This window comes from Nothoprocta perdicaria, unplaced genomic scaffold (assembly GCF_003342845.1).
Source record: "Nothoprocta perdicaria isolate Ctin4 unplaced genomic scaffold, notPer1 scaffold_23, whole genome shotgun sequence".
Taxonomy (NCBI): domain Eukaryota; kingdom Metazoa; phylum Chordata; class Aves; order Tinamiformes; family Tinamidae; genus Nothoprocta; species Nothoprocta perdicaria.
The window spans coordinates 5,228,088-5,240,159 of record NW_020455455.1 but is presented as its reverse complement, the minus strand read 5'-3'; the positions used below and the strand labels follow the sequence as shown (position 1 = coordinate 5,240,159).

Genomic DNA, 12,072 nt, shown 5'->3' with positions numbered 1-12,072 from the left:
AAAAGGGGGGAGAAAAAAAGAAGAAAAGGGGGGAGAAAAAAAGAAAAAGGACAGGCATTTCAGTCACTTAAATAACCTACAGAGAGTTCAGCTAAACACTCAGAGGAAATACACCTCACTGTCTAATCCACCCTTTTGTGTGGACATCAGGAGAAAATACTGTGGTATTTCTGCTCCCAACTGCTAAACATGCATCCTGCCCCACTGCTTTCTGAACACACTTCTCTTCGCCAAGTAGAACCCCTAAAAGGGTTGGGCAAAGCCCTTTCTTACTTATCTTGTCCTTGTCTTTGGTGATTTCGTGGACTTTTCTCTAACCTCATCTCAGGGTCTCTTTTCCAGGCCAGAGAGTCCTACCCTGCTCAGTCACTCCTTTCACACTTGCTGTTCCTCGCCCTGTTCTCTCTTGCTGCTGCTCTCGCACTTCTTCCAGGGCTACCACGTCTGCTCTGCACCACGGCTGCCTCTTCCCTTTAACTGGAATTTCCCGTGGCCTCTCACACCACCTGGGCAAGCCGGGGTATGGGAAGGTCTCTCTGCAGTTTGTTGATCCTCAGCAAACTTCCCTCCTATTCCTCTTCCTTTTCTGGATCATTTACTAGGACGTTGAGCTGGACACATGGCCCAAACCCTGATCCTCCGGGGACTGCAATGGTAAAACCCTCCCCTGTGAAAATGGAATATCTGGGAATTTTGTTGCTGTTGATACCATAACTCTTTCCTTCTGTGGGATGTTAATAGAGTCYCTCTTTATTTGCCCCCCTATTTTCACCAAATATGTAAGATTTTTTTTCCCCCTGAAGTTCAGTTACATTTGGTGGAATAGACCAATGTGTTTCAAAGTTACCAGGCAGAAGTCATGTACAGTTACACTGTGATAGCACAAGCCTTGTTTCTTCAGTAAACCAGTCCAAAAAATTACTTTAAAATACGATCTGTCACCTGCAATGAAGTTTCATTTGATATTGAAATGTATTCTATATTACTATGCACTGGGTATTTCTCCCATACATATATTAAAAATATGTATACTTATGTATTAGGCTAGATTTTAATTTTTCATGTTTTATATGCACTATTTTAAATCACTGTGGACACCATAAATTATAACCGGAAGGTTTCTATGCAAACAAAGAGATAAATTTAGTCAAATGCAAGACAGATTCCCATCAGAGAAGGAAAAATTTAAGAAATACAGAAAGTGCAAAACGCATCATTATGGGCAGTACAGAATTCCTTCATATACTCTAGAAGTTTTTGCTTTCTACTAGTACAACTTCCTACTCCCTGGCCTTGATAAATGCATTCTTGGCCAACATAAATCCAGACAAAATGCTACCAGAAAGGTAATTTTTCTGGCTCATGACTTTGACCGTGTTGTCAGCCTTCGCTTTGCACCCCTCTGCTAWCTCCCCCATCCCTGTGCTAGCAAACACCAACCACCTACCTTCTTCGGGACGGCCTTTCCAACACAGAGCTGGAGCCTGGGTCACATTCACTGGCTATGGMGGAGTCAACCCCAGCCTCCTCCCTGCCTGCCTGCCAACTTGCCAAACCTCCCAAACCAACACCTTTGCATTCAACTCATGCTGTTATTTTAACGTGAAATACCCAGAAAGTTTCCCTGCTTTCCTGTCTTAAATCTGCCCATAAGATGCTGTTTTAATAACAGACACTCAGTCTGCCCTTAAGATGTTGTTTTAATAACAGGCACTCGTTAAAAAATGGTGCCCTGTAGCCTGCACTCATGTTGCTCAGGATAACACAGTCACCATTACCAGGTACTTCCACGGACCTTTATAAAAATCCATTTCTAAACTCTACAAGGATGGAGCTCCTAGCCACTATAACAATGTTTTAACAACAAATACAGTTTGCATTAACCTCTTTCCCAAACAAACGGAGTTTTTTAAACACTGAAAATAAGCAGATCAGTAACATTGTTTGCCATCTTAAGCTCTTTTGGTAATTTACCTGAGTTGCAGCAACAACAGTAGTTACAGAAGGCGCAGCTGAAGGTGACAGAGCTCCCACCTGCAAGTGGCTTGAAGCCTGCTGAGGTAAATGAGAACTGGAAACGGGAGTGCTAGATCCTGAGCCAGATACTGCATTTGGAAATGATACTGCTACATCATTGCTGCTAAAAATACCTGAAAAAAATTACAAAAACAATTACATGCATCTCTCTCTCTCTCTCCCCCTCCCTCTGCTGTTTAGTAACCATGTAAATATGCAATAGAAAATTAATCCAGACAGACAAGATAACTTAATATACAATACGAAAGTTCCTTGATGCAATTCTAACCGTGCTCAGAAGTACTCTTGTCATTGACATTTTACAATTCAGGAAACACAGATTCAGTTTTAAACTTTAATAAAATGGTTGCGATACATCAAATATTTATGTGCATTATGCTGAAATATTAACAGTAGCAGAATTTTTGGCTCAAATGCCCACCTTCAGCATCTGCTACCTGCATTTATTGTTTCAATGAGCTACTATGAATGTTTAGGTAGATAAAGATTTAAGTATCAAGCTGCATAAAAGATTTGAATGAAAAATTTTAAAGCATTTCTGGACTAAATACATTGGTTCAACAAGTTGCAAAAGAATTTTGGCAACTAAGGATTTCCTGTGTGGTTTTAGGAGAGAACAGACAGCAAGTCTGAGGTCAGTCCTCAGATTTGCTGGGAGAAGAGGTCCCATTTCATTTATTCACACACTAGCACCCCACGTGTGYTGGAATTTGAATAGGAGAGTGCATACCCCTCTGTGAAGCCATTACTTCTGCTCAGCTACATGCAGGGAGAAGTTGATTATACAGGTCAGGAAAATCCCTATTGACCAGAAGCCCAGGACAAGAAGTAGTACCTGTCTATGCAACTGTTAGGCTCCACGTGCATTAGATTAGTGAGCTGTCAGCTGGCCAAGGAATACCAAGCATGGTAGCACTGAACTGCCGTTAGAGGAAGAGTGCCACAGGGAGTAAAGAGAAGTAGGATGAACATGGTTAGATCCAAAAAAGCCACAGAACTGAAAGGCCAGTTAGAAGGCAAAGGGTGGAGCTAGTTTGTCACTCACACAAATACTGATCTGGAGAAGGCAGAGACAAGAAGATAAGCAAGGTTAAACACGGCTCTCCGCACAGCCTTCTGCGTGAGCGCGGCCGAGGGAGGCCGGGATAACCCAACCCCACACACAAAATGCAGATCCTGGTGCATCCCGCATTCCCTGCCTCTATAACCAACACGGAAAGCTAGGAGAAAACCAGCCAGACTCAGCACCAGAGCTGAAAAACCCAGGGAAAGACACATTCGGAAAGAGGTCGCTTTCCCCTCTGCCTCATCTAGGTTAGTCACTTGTTTTAATCTTCTCCCCAGTGTCTTCATCACYTGCTCCTCTTCTCTGCCAACCTTCACCTCCTTCCTCCTTTCCTGCGTGATGGATGTGTCCCATCTCCTCCCCATCCTGCTCTGGCAGCACCCCAGCACCCCATCATAAGGGAGCTGCCGCCAAACTGAGCTCCCCGGGCTGCTCAACCCCCAGGCCCTTTGCTCCAGCCCCCTCTCATCTCCCTGGATGCGCCTACGTGGGTTGCTCCACACTGCCGAAATAAACACCATTAACAAAGAGTTTTACTATTGAGTCTATTCTTCAATGCTAGATTAGGCAACCATAAAAGTTATAAATAAATATTTTTTTAAAGTCCTCTTCCTTAAAATATTCAAATCTGGTTTGGAATGAAGATTTTAAACTAATAAAGCACCCGGAGGAGCTTCCGTAAACACACATAGCATTCTGAATATGTATGTTAAATTATGAGAGCTACAAAATTCTGTTAAAACATTAACTTTTTCTGCAATTACTTTGCTCTGACCTTAAGGTAGAAAGAAATACTGAAATATCACAAGACTTACAATTAAATTATAAGAGCTGGTCTCTGTTACTGTTATCATTCACATAAAATATCAGTGATAACAAATGGAGAAAATGCTGTATTTTCAGAGGGAGCTGAGTAGTGACAAAGAAAGGTATCTTGCCAGGAAGGTACAGCGAGTCCCAAATTTGGGCAAACGCTGTTGCAGGGTTTTTTCCTCAATTTGCAGAACCTCCCATGTTTAATAACCACAGAGCTTCTGCTTCTACTGTCTTAATTGCACGGTTTATTCTTCCTCTTAAAGATACAACTGGAGAATGCAAGCAGACACTTATAAACCATGGGCATAAAGCTGCTTCCAAAGAAAGACAAACAGCAATGTGATTTGCCAGTGGAACAAGGATTTTTTTTAATTTAAATATAAAAGTTCACTATTTGTTGCTGTTGCAAAAGACAGGAAAAAGAGGACTTATCCAAACACTTTCTTTGGATTAAGTATTTCCATTTAGCAACACCTTAACACAATATAGAAGCACATGCACTTTCTAGAGGCATTCCTGTAGGTATTACTGCATGCAACCACTTAAGATAAGAACCGGATACTGAACATGCAGATCAATCCTTGATTTTCACACCATTTCGAAGACAGCTGTATAAAAACTGTGCACATATCATGTTAGAAAGAAAAAAAAAAGAAAAAAAAAGTCTTTTTTTTTTTTTTTTTGAGGTAAATCATTTCCCAAATCTGCAAGGAATCATAAGGAAAGCCTGAACATGGCATAAATCAAAACTCGGTTAAAACACAAGGCAAAAAGCTTAGAGTACTGCCCATGCTGCTGAAATGCTGCACAGTCACAGCCTGTGACGAGACACGCTGCAATCTGCAAGGGCACGAGCAGCGCGCTGCGAAATACGAGCTGAGTTTGAGGAGGATGCAGTAGTTCGGCTGCTGATCCGCACGGGAAGAGGCGCTCAACACGTGCGGGTGAAGCCTGGCCGGGCTGCACACGGGCGCACAGCCGCCCGGCACCGCCRCGGGCTCCGGGAGGCCGGAACAGGCGGACGCTGCCGAAGGGAGAGGCGCAGCCAAAGCAACCCCGCATCCCTGGCGAGYACCACCCGCCTGCTCAGCACGGAAGTACCATGACCACCCCGGAAAGGGCATTGCAATTGAGAGACGGAAAAATGTTCGTTCTGCTGATGATAAATGATGAAATAGGTAACAGAGGAAGTCTCTCTCATAGTTTGCTGCTCCTAGTTATTTTTCAGAAACTTCAGCACTAGGATAATCCAGCCTAAGAGTTTTTAAAAACGTTACCTTGCAAGCCCCTAAGAGATGCACTTAACTACAGGCCTTAGATGTCCCTTCCTGTCCTGGTGAAGTCTGAGAAGGAAGAGAAAATAGTGCAAAAAGGGACTTGGTATTGGAATATTCAGAAATAAAACTCGTGTCTTCAGAGTATGAACCAGCTTAAACCTGGTGATTTCAAGAACATCTCCCTTAAAATCACAACAACTTACTATACTGGGCAAGATGGAAAAGTGCTTTTAATAGAGCTGCATGGAAAGCTGCAACTAAGCATTTAGAAAAAATGATTAGATAATTCACTTTCTCTAAGCAAGCAAGAACATGCTGCTTTCTGACAGGATGTAACAGCAGAAAAATTAACCCACAATTTGTCATTTTCCATTACGGACAAGCTACAAGCAAACAGGTTAATGCGATGCCATAATCTTAAAAGATAACAACGAGAAAGCTGTGTTTGAGGCTGCCAAACTAGCAACTATATTTCATTTCATTTTACCCGAGATAATGAAACCATGGCCTGATGCTAGGGCCATGTGGTTTCCTTCCTTGTGAGGGAATATGAAGTCTACAGATGAAATAATCTGCTCTTCTGCTCATGACCTTGGCGGCAGAGTTTCATTCCAGATCTGCCCTTACAAGGTTCTGAGGTAAATGCTGGGGACAAAGGAAAAGGACAGTCACTTCTCTGCAACCTCGGAACAAGGCAGCAGCTCCCTTCCTTTCGGTGACAGGGAGCCCTTTGCTCCCTTGGGCACAACAGCCTCGCTCAGAGAGCAGGGCCGTGTCCTCCACGAAGGGCTTTCTGCTCCCTCTCCACGATGTGGCAGTAGGAAAAAGAGCTCTGAGATCTGCAGTCCCCATAAAAGACCTACTGCGGAAAGCAGAGGGGGAGGCAGAGGGACAAAATGCATGCATATGTATTTTCAAAATGGAATAGCTACTCTAGGTCATAATTATTAACAAAAAGTAATTCCCATGAGTATTCCCTTTGAAAATACTGTGTAGTTTGGATTTACAGCCAAAGACCAAAGTGTTTGAGAAGAACCTCCCAACAACCGAAGGTCTCAATTCTGCATGGCAGTGTTAGACACACAGTGAATCACGGTGATTTAAWGCCAAGGTCACATGCTGCTCAGATACAGGACAGCCCCGCAGTCTGCTATCAGGATTCACTAAAATTAATCCCAAATTCTTGACAGGTCAACTAGCAAGAGGGGTCTCTTCAGTCTCTTCTGGCTACTTCAACCCTCTTCTTCACRGTCCTGCCTTGGCTAACAGCTAGCTATCCCTGTTCTTTCAAGGATTCACACAATAACCAACAGACAGTCAGGGTCCGACCTGATCCATCCATGGTGCCACCACAACAGCCTGCTATCCTGTTCACCTAGGCCCACCTGCTGCAGCCAACAATTGTTCTAACTTGACCATTAGCACTCATCTCATCAGCACTCGTCCATTAGCACTCATTAGTGACTACCACCTTCCTGCCAGCAGTGCTACAGAATCTGCTCTTCAGTGGGTGCGGGAGTGATGAATACATATCCTGGCTCGCTAACATGAAACACCTTGTAAGAGCTGCTTAAATCAAGTTAATCAATACACAGTTCCCAATTAACCTTTAATTCCCTATGTGTGCTTCCACGTACAGGAGCTCAGAATTTGCTGAGCCGCTCCCAGTTGATGCAGGGTTGCTGGAGCAGGGAATGCCGCTGCGACCGTGGATGATCGCAGGCCACGGCCRGGGTTTCAGTGCAGCCCGCGGGCAGCGGCGCTGGCAGGCAGTGCAGGGAGGGCCCCAGCACCGCGGCCACTGCCTCCATCTCCAGCAGTGTCACAGCTGCTGCCCAGGGAGCACACAGGGGAAAGCACGAAGAGAAACTGCCCTTGAACGCCCTGCCAGCCCTTGCACGGCTGTGACTAAAAGATTTCACCTTGAAGGGCCTGTGTACATATTAACCTTGGGCTTACTCTCCTCCCCACGCCTCCAAATGAATTTGTTCCAATCTTTTCTGAACCAATGCACATTTTCAAATTGTGCTTGTTTACAAAGTTACTCCAACTGTGTGTTTGGAGGAAAAGATTTCCCTTCATTTGTCCCATGTGCTAGACTCCATGGGACACACACTACTCTGGCTGAATGTCCCAAGCACTRGAAAAATGGGCTGGGAAGATGGAAGTACAGGACACTAACACCCACCACGCAGAAGAAGAATCATTGAGGCAGGATGAAATGCAGAAAAGAGTCAACATAAGAGAAGAGGAGACTGCAGTGCAGGAGATGAAGGCAGCTTGGGAGTGGAGGGGTGAAGCACAGAAATGGGCTGGGGAGGAGCAGGCAGTGCTCAGGGTCCAGCAGAGCAGGACACCTGCAGGGACACGGTCACAACTACCTCTGCAGAAGAAACCCTGAAGCCTTGAAGAAATCCCATTTCTTTCTTTTTTTTTTTTTTTTTTTTTTTTTTTTTTTTTTTTCTTTTTTTTTCTTTTTTTTTTCTTTTTTTTGGGGGGGGGGGGTTTTGTTTTTTTTTTTTTGTGTGTGTCAAGAAACAGTCTAGAGAAGAACTCGTGTTTCTGGCCCACGTGCTCTCAACCTTGTACGTACTGCTGGGGTGCATGCAGGAAACGTCTCTGCCAAAGCAGGAAACACATTCCTGGCTTGTCTCACCAAAAGCACTCAAAACACTAGCTGAAAGGATTCTCTGAATGACTCAATCCCTGCAACTCTGGCTTTCTACTTTTATCTGCTTTCTTACTGCAGGCTGTTCCCTTCTATTTGTACTTGGGCTATACAGTCCTCTCCCCATCACRTGGCTGAAAAAGCGCTGTTAACATAAATAGGTTCAGTCCTCCACATTTATTACATTATTTWACTGATATGTCAGGTTTTCATCACACCGCTCCAGTGCATCCAGAAACACACGACATGGCCTGGCCTGGCTGAAAGACCCTGAGGAGCAGATGCTTTCTCGGCACTGAGTTTACACCACTGAAACTTAGGTAGCTGTTTATAAGCTAGGCCCAGAAGATACCAGAGTCTCTTTAATAAAGTACAGTATATTATACTGTATCATGAGCATCAAACAGAGGGCAGCATGGTGTGTTGAGATGATAATGCACTGAGCACACAACATATATACTTAGGAAACTGCTGATGTCTCTTTTTCCCTGCAGAAACATCATTAATAAGGAATTATGACAAGCAAGAGCCCTCAACAGCACAACACCTGCTTAGCTGTAAAGAAGGAAACCCTGCACCTTGCTCTCTGAACTTCCCCTCCTTATTCACTTCTGTTCTATACACACACACAAAACTCCCCAACAAAAGCATTAACCGAGATCATTCTAATGAAAACTTACTCTGTTTTTTTCAGCATGAACATTTTAAATTTCCAGAATACATTTTGGAGATGCTTTAAGGTTCATATTTAGAGTTTTTTCACCTTTATGAACCTTGGCACCAACTTGTATTTGTCTCCRTTCCCCCTAAAATCTTTCTTTTTCCCCTCTTCTGGCTGATGTGCAACCAACATAAATTCTGTGCAACTAGAAATGAGCTCCTGAGCATCCTGCCTCCATCAGAATCACAGGTTACACTGCTGTCCTCACTGTCATCTCCACTCATAATCCAAATGTGCTGTTGGAGTAAACTATCTTCCTAGTCTTCCTAGATTTATGCATTACGCCAAGTCAAAATATTTTCTTTTCATTCTGTACACTCACGGCAAGATCCTGCCTTTCTGCTTCTAGCACAACATCTCTGCCTCCCCTCAGCGATTTCACCTGCATATAGAGCTCCACCAAAACGCAGCACTATTGCAAGGCCAGGCCGAGGGAGGGCAGGGATGGGACACAACAGGTTTTAAATCTTCCCTAGGCGAGAAAAGGGAAGATGGGAGTCGGGGGAGCCAAAACACACATAATGCCATTSCTATCCCAATAAACAGTACAGAATGCACAACCATACAAAGCAGAGTCGCTGCTTGACACGGAAGAAAACAGTATTAGGCGAGTGCTTTCTTCTGTGCCCTTCCAACTTCTATGCTGGAGTTAGGRACACACAGTCAGTTAAAGAAAAAAAGAGGAGGAATTCAGAAGTGCCAGGTGGAATCCAATAGTCACAACTGCATCCTGGCAGTTTCTCTTCTGTGCTCCACAGCAGCGACCCTATCCCTTCCGCAACATGAAAGAGCAAAAAAGCTCTGCTGGTAACACAGCAGAAACTCACCAAGTCCAAATTCAGCACACAATCTCAGACACCCCTCAGATGTTTTATTTCTGTTCAGAAAAAAAATCGTGAGCTTGCTTTCCTTCATCACAAAGCTGCTTTAGAACACTGCATACCTGGGTGAGAGGGAAACCCTCTATCAAAAGGAAAAAAGCTAAATCTGTTTTACTAAAGCAAAGCAAATCCAGAGAATTTTCAATATTTCTCCCATGCAGACTATGAAATCAAATTTAAATGCATATTAAATTGAAAATTATTAAGACCCATCACTAGAGACATCTGTCTGACAGATGCAATTCAAGCTCCAACAGCAAGAAAAGCAAAGGGCTTATAAAACCTTCATGATTGTGTTCTTAAAGTGCAAAAACTCCACCATGCGAAAAATCAAACACATTCTTTTGATACGCTGAACAGYGAGTTGATAAAATTTGCAATATGCATAGCAGCGCACTTCCAGCAGACACACATCAATAAGAAAATCATTCTATTTGCCCAATACTACTGGATAAAAATTATTTTTTTTTTATTAATAGATGGACTGACACCAGCAGAATGTAAAGTTTAGAAGCAATTTCGATCRCCTTCAAAACCAACCTCCTGAGAAGGTTTTAACTGGAAAATATTCCCTCCTAAACCTTCCAGGAACTCGTTACCTATGTTGATTTCCCACGAATGAAGAAAAGGCTTGAAAAAAAAGCAAACCAAGGTCTGATTGAGTGAGRTACGTTTTGCCTCCCCTGGCTACGAGGGAATACAGACCAAGCCAAGCCAAGGAGAAGCGCTGAAGGGCAAGGGCAGTTACTGCCCCATACATCAGGGCTTCACCACTGCTCCACTGAAGGGGCGAGCGCGGGCAGCGGGACAAAGGCCGCACAAAGCAAGGCCTCCTTCCCGYGCACGGGAGCGCAGGGAGCCGGGAAGCGAGCGGGAGAAAGGCCGGGGTAGACGCGGCCGCCCCGCACCCCCGAATGGGGCGCCCAGGGAGGACCGGGAACCCTATTCACTCCACTGAAGAAAGGAATCTCAGCGCTGGAATAAAACTGTTATCATTTTACTGCTCGCATACAAAAAGATCATAAAGAGGAACCTGAGGAACTGTTGACCTATGAGGCTCCTGCCGACAAGCTACAAAGTTTTCCCTCAGGTCCCGAACAATCGGCTCGCCGCACACCCGCATCTCAGGCAATCAATGGAATATGCAGACCTTCAATCAGGCCCTGCCACAAAAGGCTGCCCTTTGTGATAAATGAGCCTCTGAACAAGATTCTAATATAACTTACCATTATGGATGGTATTCATCAACTCCGAAAGCTTTTGAGTTAGGAGAAAAAGGGCTTCTTCATGTTAAGATCATGTTTAACAGACGCACAAAAGAATATATGTATAGGCAGGAATTTCAGTGAACAATAATCTACCTGAATACATCTTTCTTGTGTGGGAGCTCTGATCGTCTGTAGTAGCTCCAACTGTAAAATGGATTTATTGCCATCCACTGTAATTTTTCACTTGTATTTCTTTTGTCGGTGTTTGTCAGCTTTTAAACGGCAGCTGGAAGGAGAACATCGCAGCACATGCCAATTAGCTGCATTCCCAAGCTACTGTAACGAACAGGAGTGCAACACTTTCCAGGGGCAATCCGGCTTCCCAACAAAAGGCCGACGGTAATTTCATTGTCCGCAACAAATTTAGAAGCTTCAGTTGAAGCTGCCTGGCTAATTTTAATCACAAGGCATCTTTTCTGGTTCACTGATGGACTAACTCATGTGATCCAGCCTAACAGCAACCAGTTGTGTCTCAGAGACTTGACTGAGCCTGGGTGAAGAGGCACTCAGATTTGTAGAGGAAAAGGAGGTGCCATCAGTGGCAAAGCAAAGGGCACGCTCGTCTTAACTGCCTTTTCTTTGGGGGGGATTTTTGGCATCTCCAGAGTATGGATCTCATGCAGTGCCAGTGCCGAGAGCCCCTGCTGAGGGGCTAGTGGCCTCCAGAACTTGGCCTACCCACGGCTGGGCTGGGCTGCCGCCGCGCAGGCATCGCTGCTGCCGAGGCCAGGGGTCTGTTCCTACTCCAGGCAACGTCACGGTGACTGCAGAACACTGTACTTAGAGTTTAYCAGCTCACTTTTTCCATGCTACTTCTGAATACGGTCCTCGGTTTCTCTCTTTGCCGTTACTTTTGCCAGAGGATAGAGTGGCTGATGTTGAAGGCCAGAGGCAAAGCCCCCTACAGCTCTTCTGGGGGGAGCTTTCTCCAGAATCAAGCTGTGGACGTGACTATTTAGTTTTACAAAAGTCATTTTTGAGCAACTCTTACGTTTTCTTTTCCCTTCTGCATTCACTCAACAACTCCCAGCTCCTGAAAACTGCTGCTGCAGCTCAGTGCCGGTGCTACCCCCTGCTCCGCCTTTTAAGTAGCTTTTCTGAACATTAGGATTAAAAAATAAAAAAAAGGAATTGAAAACAAGACAGACATTTTAAAATGTCTTTTTTATCCATGTAAGATAATTACAGACCTACTTTACAAGTCATTACAAATACTTCATGGCTTTTACTTATTGCCTAAGGTTAAGTAGCCAAAGTCACTTCCATGGAGAAAGCTTACCAAACTGAGATTGTAAGCTTGCATCTCAAGCTTCCTGAAGCAAATAGCAACATYGACTT

The 12,072-nt window shown here is 44.3% G+C and overlaps 1 protein-coding gene across 2 annotated transcripts in view; it reads right to left on the bottom strand.

The window, feature by feature from the left end:
* Positions 1 to 12,072, bottom strand: part of MLLT10 (MLLT10, histone lysine methyltransferase DOT1L cofactor) — a 104,208-nt gene that overhangs the window by 24,673 nt on the left and 67,463 nt on the right. For both annotated transcript variants that reach the window (XM_026039445.1, XM_026039446.1), the window contains exon 11: positions 1,975 to 2,150. In XM_026039445.1, the coding sequence (XP_025895230.1) occupies positions 1,975 to 2,150 (176 nt within the window). The remainder of the gene's footprint in view (positions 1 to 1,974; positions 2,151 to 12,072) is intronic.